Source organism: Callithrix jacchus, chromosome 7 (assembly GCF_049354715.1).
Source record: "Callithrix jacchus isolate 240 chromosome 7, calJac240_pri, whole genome shotgun sequence".
In the NCBI taxonomy this organism is placed as follows: Eukaryota; Metazoa; Chordata; class Mammalia; order Primates; family Cebidae; genus Callithrix; species Callithrix jacchus.
Window position 1 is genome coordinate 53,768,010 of NC_133508.1, and position 15,743 is coordinate 53,783,752.

At 49.4% G+C, this 15,743-nt stretch overlaps 2 protein-coding genes and 1 long non-coding RNA gene across 11 annotated transcripts in view; 2 read left to right on the forward strand and 1 right to left on the reverse strand.

Annotated features, from left to right (window-relative positions):
* The window catches only part of NECAP2 (NECAP endocytosis associated 2), a 50,807-nt gene extending 46,653 nt beyond the window's left edge, over positions 1–4,154 (forward strand). For all 4 annotated transcript variants that reach the window (XR_013519815.1, XM_035307881.3, XM_002750329.6 and 1 more), the window contains one exon: positions 2,919–4,154. Coding sequence is in view for 3 of the 4 variants with exons in the window: in XM_035307881.3 (XP_035163772.3) it covers positions 2,919–3,067 (149 nt within the window). In the remaining variant the exon portion in view is untranslated. The remainder of the gene's footprint in view (positions 1–2,918) is intronic.
* A 1,219-nt stretch (positions 4,155–5,373) lies between these two features.
* On the reverse strand, positions 5,374–14,886 carry LOC128932586 (uncharacterized). Its single transcript, XR_008482595.2, has 3 exons — positions 14,748–14,886; positions 8,346–8,451; positions 5,374–5,478 (listed from the first exon to the last, which is right to left on the reverse strand). It is a non-coding gene; the product is annotated as an uncharacterized LOC128932586 (long non-coding RNA).
* A 233-nt stretch (positions 14,887–15,119) lies between these two features.
* Positions 15,120–15,743, forward strand: part of CROCC (ciliary rootlet coiled-coil, rootletin) — a 61,341-nt gene continuing 60,717 nt past the window's right edge. For all 6 annotated transcript variants that reach the window (XM_035307885.3, XM_078330475.1, XM_078330476.1 and 3 more), the window contains exon 1: positions 15,120–15,215. In XM_035307885.3, the coding sequence (XP_035163776.3) occupies positions 15,135–15,215 (81 nt within the window). In that variant the 5' untranslated portion in view covers positions 15,120–15,134. The remainder of the gene's footprint in view (positions 15,216–15,743) is intronic.

Sequence of the window (15,743 nt, forward strand, 5' to 3'; positions counted from 1 at the left end):
ACCTTTTGCAAATCTGGACCTTTCAATCGCCTCCCCAAGTGCTTTGGCTTGTCCCCAGCACCTCCTTCTTCTCTCCCCCATCCTCCACCCCCAGCTTCCACAAAATACTGGACCTAGAGTTCAGAACCCGGTTCCAGCCTTGGCCCATCCTCATCGGACCTGTGAGGCAAGGTGGCTTGTTTTCTCTGACTCCATAAAATTTCAAGACTGCACTTGGGGCAGGGGTGAAAGATACCAAATTCCTTCTGCACTATTATTTATATTATTTATGTGGACAGATTCTAGGACATGGGACAGCATACATTTTCTTTTTCTTTTTTTGAGACAGGGTCTCTGTCACTCAGGCTGGAGTGCAGTGGCACGATCACGGCTTACTGCAACCTCAGTCTCCCATGTAGCTGGGTCTACAGGTGCACACCCCCATGCCAGCTATTTTTTTGTAGATATGAGGTTGCCATGTTGTGCCGGCTGGTCTTGAACTCCTGGGCTCAAGTGATCTGCCCACCTAAACCTCCCAGAGTGCTGGGATTATAGGCATGAGCCACTGTGCCCAGCCACATTTTCTGTAAAGAACTAGATAGCAAGACGTTTAGACTCTTCAGGCAATGTGGTCTCTGTTCTGGCTACTTGGTTCGGCTCTTGTTGCACGAAAGCAGCCACAGACAAATGCAAATGAATTGGCATGGCTGCATGCCAATAAAACTTTATTTAAAAAAACAGGCATGGGCCGGGCGTGATGGCTTATGCCTTTAATCTCAGCACTTTGGGAGGCCAGGCAGAGATCACCTGAGGTCAGGAGTTCGAGAACAGCCTGGACAACATGGTGAAACCCTACAGGTGTGGTGGCTCACGCCTGTAATCCCAGCACTTTGGGAGGCTGAGGCCAGTGGATCAAGAGGTCAGGAATTTGAGACCAGCCTGGCTAACATAGTGAAACCTCGCCTCTACTAAAAATACAAAAATTAGCCGAATGCAGTGGCAGGTGCCTGTAATCCTAGCTTCTCAGGAGGCTGAGGCAGGAGGATCACTTGAACTCAGGAGGTGGAGGTTGCAGTGAGCCGAGATCGCACCACTGCACTCCAGCCTGAGTGACAGAACAAGACTCTGTCTCAAGGAAAAAAAAAAAAAACAAAAATACAAAAATTAACTGGGCTTGATGGCACAGCACCTGTATTCCCAGCTGCCTGGGAAGCTGAGGCAGGAGAATGGCTTGAACCCAAGAGGTGGAGATTGCAGTGAGCCGAGATCATGCCACTGTAGTCCAGCCTGGGTGGCAAGAGTGAGACTCCATCTCAAAACAAACAGAAAAACCAGAGCAATGAAACAACTACTTTAACCCTTTTCCTGTTTGCCCTGAGAAAACTCACCAGTGGCACTTGAGGCTATAGCATTTACCCTGAGATGACTTTGCCACTGCTTTTATTATTCTTTTCGCATTGCTCTCGTATATCAGCTTTCGAAACATAAAGACCTCATTCTATTTATAGCATTCTGTTCTTAGTAGTAGCATTTTTGTTTACAAAATATAGTAATTCTCTCTTTTTTTGAGACAAGGTCTCACTCTGGTTGCCTAGGCTGGAGTGCAGTGGTGTGATCTTGGCTCACTGCATCCTTGCCCTTCCAGGCTCAGGTGATTATCCCACCTCAGCCTCCTGAGTAGCTGGGACTACAGGCAAGCACCACCACCCCTGGCTAATTGTTTGTATTGTTAGTAGAGGTGGAGTTTTGCTACATTGCCCAGGCTGGTCTTGAACTCCTGTAACTCAAGCAGTCCACCTGCCTGGGCCTCCCAGAGTGCTGAGATTACAGGTGTGAACTACCTACCACGCCAGGCCCAAAATATAGTAATTCTTGATTGCTGAAAATGTCAAATCCTAGAAAACATAGCATTTTTACATGGGATGTTAACATCGTTTTTGAAGAGTTTTTAGCCTAAGATTCATTTGAGGAGGCTAGTTTTTCCAAAATAGACAGTGCTGATTCACATGATTCTAAAATAACTCCAGTAATAGTTTTCAATTTTATTTTCACATTCAAAATCAGATTTGCTTTATCCTCAAAGAGTGTGTTTATGTAAAATTAAATGAGGGCTGGTGGTGAGTTGCACTTTTTTCCTAGATGGGAAGGGCCCTTTAGCCAGGCGTGTTGGCTCACGCCTGTAATCCCAGCAATTTGGGAGGCCAAAGCAGGCGGATCACTTGAGCCCAGGAGTTCAAGACCAGCCTGGGCAACATGGCAAAACCCCATCTCTACTAAAAGAAATACAAAAATTAACCAGTCACGTATTTCCAGCTACTAGGGAGGCTGAGGTAGGAGGATCGCTTGAGCTCAAGAGGTTGAGGCTGCAATGAGCCTTCAGTGTGCCACTGCACTCCAGCCTGGGCAACAGAATGAGACCCTCTCTCAAAAAAAAAAAAAAAAAAGCCTGGGCACTGTGACTTATGCCTGTGATCCCAGCGCTGACAGGCTGAGGCAGGCAGATCGCCTGAGGTCAGGAGTTTGAGACCAGCCTGGCCAATATGGTGAAACCCCATCTCTACTAAAAATACAAAAATTATTCGGGTGTGGTGGCGGGCACCTGTAGTCCTAGCCACTTGGGAGGCTGAGGCAGGAGAATTGTTTGAACCCAGGAGGTGGAGGTTACAGTGAGCTGAGACTGTGCCACTGCACTTCAGCCTGGGTGACAGAGCCAGAGTCCATCTCAACAACAAAAATTTTGATAAATAAAGTTATATTAACTATTAAAAAAAAAAAAAACCACTGGGGACCAGATTTGGTCTCTGAGTCAAAGTTTGCTGACTGCTGCTCTTAGGAACTGGCTTCTTAGAGCTTTTTCTGTCCAGAGAGAAACAACTTTTATCTGCTTTGTATTTTCAAAGATCTGAACTCGTCCACCCTTCCCTGTCTTCTCTTTACAGATCAACTTCCAGCCAGACCCAACCAGGCTGGGTTCAGTTCTGACCTGAGCACAATTTTTCCTCATGTGACTTCTGGGAAGGAGCTCCCTCATCTGGGCCAAAGGAAGGAGGGCGAAGCATTCCTCAGCTGGCCTGTGTTTGGAACATGAATCTCTCCTCTCTCCTTGCCTGGCTCTGATGACAAACTGGGCATGTTTGGCAGTAAATTGGCATCGTGTCACACTGTTTCCTGGGATTCAAGTATGCAGCCAGTACACAGGAGAAGAAAAGCTCCAGGATCCCTGTCCCTGTCTGTCCTCTTGACATGAGAGAGACTCTGAGACTTCTTCTATCGTAATGATGCATATTAAACACAAGCCCCTAAAACAAAAGAATGGGTTGAGTTTGCTGCCTGGATTCAGATCAGCCCTTCCTAGGGTCTGCAGGTGTCATGTGATCACTGTTCGGTGGGGGGGCTTTCTTTACCCACACTGGCTGTAGCCACTTCAGTCCATCTGCCCTCCAGAGGAGGGGTTCCTTCGTGATTTTTAGCAGGTTTAGAAGCTATAGCTTGAGCTTAGAACCAGGAGGGAAACTGGAAGGATTAAGCAGCTTTTAAAAATGTTTAAATGTTTTGCTTTGCTGATGTGCTGATCCTCACTAACTCATCCTTGCAAAAAGAACTGCTCCCTCAGGGTGCTCCAGCAGTGTCTCTGAAGGCATTCCTCACTGTCAGCGGCTGCCCTGAGCTTCAGGCAGCAGTGTTCATCTCTGGCCAGTTGTCTGGCTTCCATGTATTCTAGGCCAGTTAGGCAACACAGAGCCGAGGCGGGTGCTAGAAGCCGGCTGGAATGGTGTTGGGGCAGGAAGGTGGAAGCTGTCAGCATGGAGCGGTGGGAGCCAGCACTCCTGTCAGCTCGTGGCCCTCTGGGCTCACCGATTCACAACGCAGCTCCTGGCAGACTTGGGTTTCTCTCTGGTGGTTTCTAAAGTGCCTTATCTGCAAACAACTTCTTTCTTTTCTCCTTCAGGAACTGTGAATGACTAGTAGAAGGAGCTCAGTAAACTAGAAGTCCAGGGTTGCTTGGATTACTGGCTTGTAAGAAAGCTGAACGCACCTCTGAAATTCCTTTTATCAACTTACCTCTCAGTTGAAAGATTTCTTTTTTCAAGTGTCAAGACCATGAACTGAAAAAAGTGTTGGCCTTTTTGTGGGACCAGATTTTTACGATAAAATAAATATTTTTACTTCTGTCATTGTATGTGAAAGATGAACCTGTTTCTGGTAGCCTGGCTGCTAAACTCTCCAGGGTGCCACAGCTAGACTCGTGGTCACATCTCTCACCATTCACCAAGTGTCCATATTGAAAGTTCAGGGCCAGGGTATCAAGCTGGCCAAAGTGAGGAAATCTAACCCTGTCGTCTAAGGCAGTCGGTAACCTCTCCTGTGTTCTCTAGGATAGTTGGCTCTTTTCATCATCATTTGGGTGATAGGAAAGTAGTTGCTTGAATCACTGTGTGGGGCTTAATCTCTTGTGGAGTCTCGTGATACAGGCTGCTGTGCTAGAGAGTCTGGCCCCTCCTTGCTTTCTGCCCTCCACCAAACCTACCCGCAGAAGCATCTCCCTAAGTAGTAAAGGGGTGCAGATACCCAGAGCACAGTGAGACCCTAAAGAATTCTCTAAAAGACTTAAAAATTTTTGGGCCAGGGCGCAGTGGCTCACGCCTGTAATCCCAGCACTTTGGGAGGCCGGAGCGGGTGGATCACGAGGTCAAGAGATTGAGACCGTCCTGGTCAACATGGTGAAACCCCGTCTCTACTAAAAATACAAAAAATTAGCTGGGCATGGTGGCGGGTGCCTGTAATCCCAGCTACTTGGGAGGCTGAGGCAGGAGAATTGCCTGAACCCAGGAGGCGGAGGTTGCAGTGAGCCGAGATCACACCATTGCACTCCAGCCTGGGTGACAAGAGCGAAATTTCATCTCAAAAAAAAAAAAATTAAAAATTTTTAAAGAACCACAACACGTTTTGCCGGAGGATTCTGTAGGAAAGATGCAGTTTTTATTGTTATGGAAATAGCTACTCTGACTAAGAAACAGTGTAGAGAGGAGAAAAGAAATGAAGTTGAAGATCCTCTTGTCCATTGAATAAGGATCAGGAGATTGCATCAAAGGATCCTCGGGAGTAGTAACTTTTGTGTTGATTTCACATAGCATTACTGCCCTCTGGATGAGTTACTTTTAAGTACTTGGTGGGTGGAAATCAGAAAGCTTAGATGTAGAGGAAACTTCATTAGAAGTATAGAAGTATGTACCATGGCTGGGTGTGGTGGCTCACGCCTGCAATCCCAGCACTTTGGGAGGCTGAGGTGGGCAGCTCACATGAGGTCAGGAGTTCGAGACCAGCCTGGTGAATGTGGCGAAACTCTGTCTACTGAAAATACAAAAAGCCAGGCATGGTGGTGCATGCCAGCTACTTGGGAAGCTGAGGCATGAGAATTGCTTGAACCCAGGAAGCAGAGGTTGCAGTGAGCTGAGATTGTGCCATTGCACTCCAGTCTGGGCGACAGAGCAAGACTCTCTGAAAAAGGAAAAAAAAAAAAAAAGAATTATGTACCGCTGAAGATCAGCACTTGGATTGTCGAGGCAGACCGGGCCCTAGAATCTAGGCTATCCCCTGGTTAGATGTGTGGCCACAGGCTGTTCTTTCTCCTGAGCATCACTCAGATGAGGCACTAGCAGATGCTCATTGTATTGTTTGGCCTTACTACCTTTCTCTGGAGTCAGGTAACTACCCTGAACAGTTTGTCATGGTAGGGAGGAGGAGGTGGCACAGGTGATGACACAGCCCTCAGGAATCTAGCCTGAAAAACACCTTGAGGGGTCTGTGGCAGGAGCAAGGGACAGCTCGGTGCTGTCCATCACCAACTGGAATCCCAGCTGAATAAAACTCTTAACAGGACCAGAATCTCCAGGAAAACTCAACCCCAAACCAGGTATCTCTTCAATTACACCTGAGTGGAGTTTACGAATTGGTAGGTGGATGGCAGAAAATGGGTGCTTTTTTGGGGGGTATGCTAGACCTCAGTTTCCCTCTGCGGAATGGGAGGATTTGGATGCACTGGGAGGTGTGGCTGATAGACTCCCAGGTGGTCACCATGATCCTAACCTGCCATTCACAGCCTTGTGATGGGCTAGACCTATGACTGCTAACCAATAGAGTGCCACAAAGGTGACAAGATATTATTTTCATGGCTGCCTTATGTAAGACCGTAACATCTGTCTTGCTGAGAAATTCTCTTGCTGGCTTTGAAGAAGGAAGCTGTCATGTTGTGTGAGCTGCCCTTGGGAGAGGGTCAGGTGGCCAGGGACTGAGGGTAGCCTCTGGCTCACAGCCAACAAGAAACTGAAGCTCAGTCCAGCAGTCTGCAAGAAAGCAAATGCTGCCGACAACCACACAAGCTTGGAGACTGATCACACCCAGGTAAGCCTTCAGATGAGACCCCAGTCCCGACCAACACTGACTGCAGCCTTGCAGAGGCCCAGTTAAGCTGTGCCCAGACTCCTGACCCATAGGAACAGTTCGTAAATGCATTGTGTTAAGTTGCTAAGTTTGTAGTAAGGTTATGTAGCAATAGATAACCAATACAAAGGTGAGCAAAGGGTGTTTGAGGTGGGAATCAGTGTAGAAAAGAGAGAATCTGGATAGACTGCATAGCTATAGGGCCTTGGGAGGTCCCTTAACATGCTGCTTTGGGCCTTGCTGTCCCCTTTAAGTAATGCTTATTGTTTATTGCTAAAGTAATGCTTATACTCTGCTAGGCACTATTCTGTGCACTTATTTCATAAAACTCATTGCATCATCACAACAACCCTATGAGGTAAGGACTTGTCCTTTTGAGACAGAGTCGTGCTCTGTCGCCCAGGCTACAATGAAGTGGAATAATCTCAGCTCACTGCAACTTCCACCTCCTGCCTTCAAGCAGTTCTCCTGCCTCAGCCTCTGAGTAGCTGGGATTACCTCCGGCTAATTTTTTTGTATTTTTAGTAGAGTTGGGGTTTCATCATGTTGGCCAGGCTGATCTCAAATTTCTGACCTCAAGTGATCTGCCTGTGTTGGCCTCCCTAAGTGCTGGGATTACTGCTGTGAGCCACCACACCTGGCAAGTACTTGTTTTAGTCCATTTGGGACTATGACAATAATAAAGTCTGGGTGGTTTATACACAAAAGATTTTTTTTTTTGCTCAGAGTTCTGGAGGCTGGGAAGTCCAAGATCAAGGCACCAGCAGATTCGGTGTCCCTCTTTTTGCTGTAACCTCACATGGTGGAAGGGGCACTAGAGTATTCTGAGGATTTTTTTTTTTTGAGACGGAGTTTCGCTCTTGTTACCCAGGCTGGAGTACAATGGCGCGATCTCAGCTCACCGCAACCTCCGCCTCCTGGGTTCAGGCAATTCTCCTGCCTCAGCCTCCTGAGTAGCTGGGACTACAGGCACGCGCCACCATGCCCAGCTAATTTTTTGTATTTTTAATAGAGACGGGGTTTCACCATGTTGACCAGGATGGTCTCAATCTGTTGACCTTGTGATCCACCCGCCTCGGCCTCCCAAAGTGCTGGGATTACAGGCTTGAGCCACCGTGCCCTGCCTGATTTTTTTTTAAGAGATGAAGTCTTGCTATGTTGACCAGGCTGGTGTCAAGCTCCCTGCCTCAAGTGATCCTTCTACCTTGGCTGCCCAAAGTGCTGGGATTAAAGGCATGAGCCACCATATGGGCTGCTTTTTTTTTTTTTTTTTGGACACAGTTTCACTCTTGTTGCCCAGGCTGGAGTGCAGTGGTGTGATCTTGGCTCACTGCAACCTCCACCTCTTGGGTTCAAGCAGTTCTCCTGCCTCAGCCTCCCAGGTAGCTGGGATTACAGGCATGCACCCTCATGCCCGGCTAATTTTTGTATTTTTAGTAGAGACGGGGTTTCGCCATCTTGACCAGGCTGGTCTCCAACTCCTGACTTCGTAATTTGCCTGCCTTGGCCTCCCAGATTGCTGGGATTACAAGTGTGAGCCACTGTTCCCAACGGGCTTCTTTATAAAGGCATTACTGTTTGTGAGAACTCTACCCTTATGACATAATCACCTCCTAAAGACCTCACCTCCAAATACCATCACACTGGGGATTAGGTTTCAATATGAATTTGGAGGTGGGGGGTGTACACAAATGTTTATAGCAGTACTCATTCCTGTTTTACTTTTTTTTTTTTTTTTTTTTTGAGACGGAGTTTTGCTCTTGTTACCCAGGCTGGAGTGCAATGGCACGATCTCGGCTCACCACAACCTCCGCCTCCTAGGTTCAGGCAATTCTCCTGCCTCAGCCTCCTGAGTAGCTGGGATTACAGGCACGTGCCACCATGCCCAGCTAATTTTTTGTATTTTTAGTAGAGACGGGTTTCACCTTGTTGACCAGGATGGTCTCGATCTCTTGACCTTGTGATCCACCCGCTTCGGCCTCCCAAGTGCTGGGATTACAGGTGTGAGCCACTGCGCCCAGCCATTCATTCCTGTTTTAAAAATGAGAAATGCAGAGAAATTATGTAATTTGTTCAAAGTCACATGGTTGGTAAGTGGCAGAGCTGGGATTGGAACCCAGGCAGTCTGGCTCCAGCATCCATGCTTTTAGTCAGGGTGTTTACTTCTTTGGAGCTGTGCTCCCTGCAACACCTGGCACATAAGACCTACTTAAGACATGAAAGGTCCCATTCCCTCCACATGGATTACAAAAGCCATCACATGTAGGAATGACAGGCCAAAGGTGATTCCATTGGTGATTGAAAGCTACTGAAATACATCATGGACACACAGTAGGTGCTTAATATTTGCTGATTTCTATGAGCTGGGAGTGAGAAAGATACCATGCTCTGTGGACTGAATGAGTAGGGAAAAGATCAATTTTTCCTCACTGCAGCTTGAATGTAGACAGATGACAGAATCTGTCACCCAGGCTGGAGTGCAGTGGCACCATCTCGGCTCACTGCAACCTCCACTGCTTGGGTTCAAGTGATTCTCCTGCCTTAGCCTCTTGAGTAGCTGGGATTACAGGCATGCACCACCACATCCAGCTAATTTTTGTATTTTTAGTAGAGACAGGGTTTCACCATGTTGGTCAGGCTGGTCTTGAACTCCTGACCTTGTGATCCGTCTGCCTCAGCCTCCCAAAGTGCTGGGATTACAGAGATGAGCCACTGTGCCTGGCCAACAGATTTTTTTTTTAGCCAACCATACAAAGCCTGTAAGTTTTTATTTATTTATTTAGAGATAGAATTTCACTCTTGTTGCCCAGGCTGGAGTGCAATGATGTGTTCTCAGCTCACTGCAACCTCCACCTCCTGGGTTCAAGCAATTCTCCTGCCTCAGCCTCCCAAGTAGCTGGGATTACAGGCCTGCACCACCACACCTGGCTAATTTTGTATTTTCAGTAGACAGGGTTTCTCCACGTTGGTCAGGCTGGTCTCGCACTCCTGACCTCAGGTGATCTGCCTGTGTTGGCCTGCCAAAGTACTGGGATTACAGGTGTGAGCCATGGCCCCGGCTTGAATTTTTTTTTTAAAGACGGGGTTTCACCACATTGGCCAGGCTGGTCTCAAACTCCTGACCTCAGGTGATACACCCGCCTCAGCCTCCCAAAGTGCTGGGATTACAGGCATGAGCCACCAAGCCCGGCTCATTTTTGTTTTTATTTATTATTATTATTATTATTATTTTGAGACGGAGTTTTGCTCTGTCACCAGGCTGGTGCAGCTCACTGCAACCTTCGTCTTCCAGGTTCAAGTGATTCCCCTCCCTCAGCCTCCTGAGTAGCTGGGATTACAGGCACCCACCACCAAGCCCAGCTAATTTTTTTGTATTTTAGTAGAGATGGGGTTTCACCATGGCCAGGATGGTCTCAATCTCCTGACCTTGTGATCAGCCTGCCTCAGGCTCCCAAAGTGCTGAGATTACCAGAGTGAGCCACTGCTTCTGGCTGAATTTTTTTTAAAATAGAGACAGGGGTCTCTCTTTTTTGTCTAGGCTGGTCTCAAACTCCAGGGCTCACCCCTGGACCTATTTGAATTTTGAACCATGTAAATCTACCATTTTTTTCAGAGAAAAACAAAATCTGGCTGAGCATAGTGGCTCACATCTGTGATCCCAGCACTTTGGGAGGCTGGGGTGGGTGGATTGCTTGAGCCCAGGAGTTCAAGATCAGCCTGCCCAACATGGAGAAACCCCAACGCTACCAAAAAAAAATCCAAAAGTTAGCTGAACGTGACAGGCGGGTGATACCCGCCTGTAGTTCCAGCTCTTTGAAAGGCTGAGGTGGGAGGAGTACTTGAACCTGGGAGGTGGAGGCTACAGTGAGCTGTAATCATGCCACTGGACTCCAGCCTGGGCAACAGTGAAACCCTGTCTCAAAAAAAAAAGGCCTATACCTATACTTAGGGCCAGGCACGATGGCTCACAGCTGTAATTGTAGCACTTTGGGAGGCGGAGGCAGGCAGATCACCTGAGGTCAGGAATTCAAGACCAGCCTGGCCAACATGGCAAAACCCTGCCTCTACTAAAAATACAAAAATTAGCCAGGCATGGTGGCACACACCTGGAATCCCAGCTACTTGGGAGGGTGAGGGAGGAGAATCGCTTGAACCCGGGAGACAGAGGTTGCAGTGAGCCAAGATTGCACCACTGCACTCCAATCTGGATGGCCAAGCGAGACTACATCTTTAAAAAAAAAAAAAGGCCAGGTGTGGTGGCTCACACCTATAATCCCAGCACTTTGGGAGGACAAGGCCAGTGGATCACCTGAGGTCAGGAGTTTGAAACCAGTCTGGCCAACATGGTGGAACCCCATCTCTACTAAAAATACAAAAACTAGCTGGGCATGGTGGTGGGGCCTGTAATCCTAGCTATTTGGAGGCTAAGGCAGGAAAATCGCTTGAACCCAGGAGGGGGAGGTTGCAGTGAGCTGAGATAGCACCATTGTACTCCAGCCTGGATGTGACAAGAGGAAAGCTCCGTCTCAAAAAAAAGAAAAGAAAAAAGAAAATCATTATTGCTCTTTTTGTTTGTTTTTTGAGACAGAGTCTCACACTGTTGCCCAAGCTGTAGTGCAGTGATGTGATCTTGGCTCACTGCAATCTCTGCCTCCTTGGTTCAAGCAATTCTCCTGCCTCAGCCTCCCCAGTAGTTGGGACTACAGGCGTGGGCCACCATGCCCAGCTATTTTTTTTTTTTTTGTATTTTTAATAGAGATGGGGTTTCACCATGTTGGCCAGGATGGTCTCAATCTCCTGACCTTGTGATCCACCTGCCTCAGCCTCCCAAAGTGCTGGGATTATAGGCATGAGCCACCGAGTCCAGCCACTGTTTGTTTGTTTTTCACAATATGGTCTTATTCTATATTACTCTTCTGAACCTTTCACTTAATATAACCAGGCTGGGCACAGTGGCTCATGCCTGTAATCTCAGCACTTTGGGGAAGCTGAGGCGGACAGATCACTTGAGGTCAGGAGTTTAAGACCAGCCAAGCCAGGCTAACATGGAGAAGCCCCGTCTCTACTAAAAGTACAAAAAAATTAGCCGGGTGTTGTGGTGGTCACCTGTAATCCCAGCTACTCGGGAGGCTGAGGCAAAAAAATTGCTTAAACCCGGGAGTTGGAGGTTGCATTGAGCTGAGCTCATGCTAGCGCACTCCAGCCTGGGTGACAGAGTGGGACTCCGTCTTAAAAATATATATATATGTATGTATGTATATATGTGTGTATGTATGTATGTATATATGTGTGTTTGTATGTATGTATATATATGTATGTATATATGTGTGTATGTATGTATATATGTATGTGTGTATGTATGTATGTATGTATGTATATGTGTGTATGTATGTATGTATATATGTATGTATGTATATATGTATGTATATATGTGTGTATGTATGTATATATGTGTGTATGTATATATATATGTATGTATGTATATATGTGTGTATGTATGTATATATATATGTATGTATGTATATATGTGTGTATGTATATATGTATGTATGTATATATGTGTGTATGTATGTATGTATATATGTGTGTATGTATGTATGTATATATGTGTGTATGTATGTATATATATATGTATGTATGTATATATGTGTGTATGTATGTATATATGTATGTATGTATATATGTGTGTATGTATGTATATGTGTGTGTATGTATGTATATATGTGTGTATGTATGTATGTATGTATATATATATGTGTATGTATGTATATCTCATAACCATTTCTCCAGTCATTGAATGTTCTATAACATTTGGAATGACATCATAGTAGCCCAGTATATGAATAACCCATGAAACCATTATACAAGTCCCCTACTGCTGAACGTTTAGGTCTTTCTGATTTTTTGCTATTAAATTTTGGCATGATAGAAAGACTCTGCAAGTTAGCCTTCAAATGCCCAGCAAATCCAGTTAAGCAGAGCACTGTCCTCTAAGCCTCTTGGTGAATGTGGTTTTGCTGACGGTGGGCAGAGTCCACCCTAGCCTCGCCTCTGGATTTGGCAGGCACTTGGCCTTAGCAACCTGAGGGTGGTAACTCCAGTCAGTTACTTGTTTCCCTGTTACCTGAGCTGTGGATTTAGAACCCTCTGCAGTGAGCAGGTGAGCACCTGGCATAACTCTCTTCTGGTGGGTGGTCCTGGGGGCCACTGGGCCAGTCACCACCTGGTGACAGGACAGAGTGACTGGTGGGTGGCAGCACTAGGGATTCAAATGACCACAGGCCCATCAGGCTGAGCTGAGCGGAGTCAGCACAGCAGGGAATCTAGGCTTTAACATGTGGGTGGGGGTGGGCTGGAAGCCCCCCACAAGGACGGGGTAAGTATGTGCCTCGGGAGTGAGAGGGTCAAGGGGAAAGGAGCCGTGTTTGCCACCCCCCGTAAAACCTCAAGTGAGGCAACATGGTGTAGAGGAAAGAGCATGGGATTGGAAGCCACTGAACTTCCCACTGTGTGTCCTTGGTGAAGTGACTGTATGTCTCTGATCCTCCATCTCCCCTTCTATAAAATGGAGATGATCCTAGAACCTGCTTCATGGAAGTGTTCAGAGGAGTACTGTGGACAGAGGGGGAACATTACAAGAAGAAGCAGCTGGCAGTGTGGTTCACAGCCAGCGCAGGCTGCCCGCAGGGTGCAGGTACTGTCACCATGGGAGACCCAAGGTCCCTGGAGGGAGAGGCAAGGGCAGAGGCTTGAGCCCAGCCCTGGTGATATGAACACTGGAACAGGCTTCACAGGGACATACAGCATCAGAACTGGACTGGTAAGGCCATGAGCCCACCAGGGCCTGGGTAGGGACACAGCAAGTCTGGGGACTCCAGACAGGACCACACAGACCTGGGCCATGCTGGGCACCCAGGGGCCAGCTGTGCTTACTGGCAAATGTCAGCCCTCCTGCAGTTGGGCCAGGGACACCGCAGGGAAATTGTGCCCTTCCTTCCAATCTTGGTAATGTCACCCTTCCGCCCCAAACCCCAAAGACTGGCCTGAATCTCTCCTGACCAACAGCTCAGCCCTGGCTCAGGCCACAGCTTGCTTGCACTGCGCCAGGCTTCAGACTCCGAAGGGCACATTGGCAGCCTCTAGTGCAGTTTTTCGCATGTTACAAACAGGTTCCTCTTTGACAAAGATGAAACTTCCACTGCTCCCCTCCTACCACTCAGGAAATGGAACCAACCATCAGCTGAGGGCCTACTGGCCGTTCTCTCTGGGTACTATGTTTGGAAAACACAAAATCATTACACTAAACATACTTTTTCAAACCAAACACATCCCTCCCTCAGTCCTGGGGATTCAGAGCTGCCGCTCCCTTTGAAAACGAATGATTTCGGCCAGGCATGGTGGCTCATGCCTGTAATCCCAGCACTTTGGGAGGCCAAGGCAGGCGGATCACTAGGTCAGGGGTTTGAGACCAGCCTGGCCAAATGGTGAAACTCGTCTCTACTAAAAATACAGAAGTTAGCCAGGCTTGGTGGTGGGCGCCTGTAGGCCCAGCTACTCGGGAGGTGGAGGCAGAAGAATTGCTTGAACCCGGGAAGCGGAGATTGCAGTGAGCTGAGATCAGGCTACTGCACTCCAGCCTGGGCGACAGAGCGAGACTACGTCTCAAAAAAAAAAAAAAACGAACGATTTCATCAACTGCCTTCAAGAACAGAGGGAGGTCGAAGTCCAGTGAGGGGGTAGAACGAACATAATGTTACAGTGGAAAGGACAAGAGACAGGCGCACCGCTGGGTTGAGTCTCAAAGCACCGTTCCCTCTCTGGTCTTAGCTTCATCCCATCTCGGGGAAGCCATAGCCTGCGGGAAGGGACAGCCGCAGATGCGGTAGCACATTTCACAGGCGAACCAACAGGCCAGAGTGCCTTCCCCAAGGGCTGCACGTCAGTCAGGAAAACAGTCATTCTCCCCAACGGGTCAAATCACCGAAACCTCAGGATAGCCGCTGGGGGTGTGTGACAGAGCTGGGCGTACCCCTCCTCCGTCTGCCTGGGCGACGAGTCAGCGCTCAGGAGTTTCAGGCCTTTAAGACCCGGCCAGACCGCAGGGGGACTCTGCAGCCGGGTCGGGGTTTATTTTGTTTTTGAGACGGAGTCTCGCTCTGTAGCCCAGGCTGGAGTGCAGTGGCGCAATCTCAGCTCACTGCAACCTCCACCTTTCAGGTCCCGGTTCAAGCAATTCTCCTGTCTCAGCCTCCCGAGTAGCTGGGATTACAGGCGCACGCCACCATGCCCAGTTAATTTTTCTATTTTTAGTAGAGACGGAGTTTCACCTTGTTGGCCAGGCTGGTCTTTAACTCCTGACCTCGTGATCCAACCGCCTTGGCCTCCCAAAGTGCTGGGATAACAGGCGTGAGCCACCATGCCCGGCCCGGGTCGAGGTTTCGATATTGCGCCGCGGCCTTGCAACTGCGAAGCCTTGAGCCTCGTGCTTCGTTCGTCTTGAATCCTCATTAGAGAGTGCAGGAGGCGCCTGGCTTGCCGGGAGGTGAGGAGAAGCAGGCGATAGGGCGCACGAGGCTCGTCCTCCCGTGGCAGCCCCTGTGAGTGCTGCAGACGCGCGGCCCCCGGCGCCCGCCCCGCCCCCAGCCTCCGCCCCGCCCCCTGTCCCCGCCCAACTCCCGCGCGGCGCAGGCTCCGCCCCCGGTTCCTCCCGCCCTATGGCGGGGACGCTCCGTCCCGCCCGCCCGGTCCGGCCCGCTCGGCCTCGGCGGCAGTCTCTGCGGCGAAGGCGCGCGAAGGTAGGAGGCCGGTGACGCGCGCGTGCGCGGGGGCGGGACGGACGCGCTCCCGGCAGAGAAGGCCGCGCGCCTGGGGGCGGGCTGGAGCCGCTCACCGGGGCTGGGGGTGCTGGGCGCAGCACGCCCTGCCCCGGAGGCCAGGAGAGCGTGCCTGACGGTCTCTGGATGTCCCGCCGCGTCCTGCTGCGCATCCTGCCCGGATTGTCGCGGGCCGGGGGCGCGACTGGGGGCTGGGGCCTGCCTGGGCGTAGCGGCCTGCAGGGCGCTACCGTCCCTCCATCAGCCAGGGTCGCCTCGCTCAGCCGGCGGCCGTGGGAGGCCCTCGAGACGGCTGCTGCCCCCCGCAGATACCCCTTCAGCTCCTGCGTGCGGGCCCGGCCCTGCACTGCCCTCCTCGTGTGGGACGCGGTTTCGTCTTTATTGCAGCTCTGCCGACTCAGAAGCATCTGCATTGTGCAAATGGGGAAACTGAGACCCACAGCGCGCAGTTGGGCTAGCCACGGAGGCAGGGCTGCCGGAGGCTGTGTG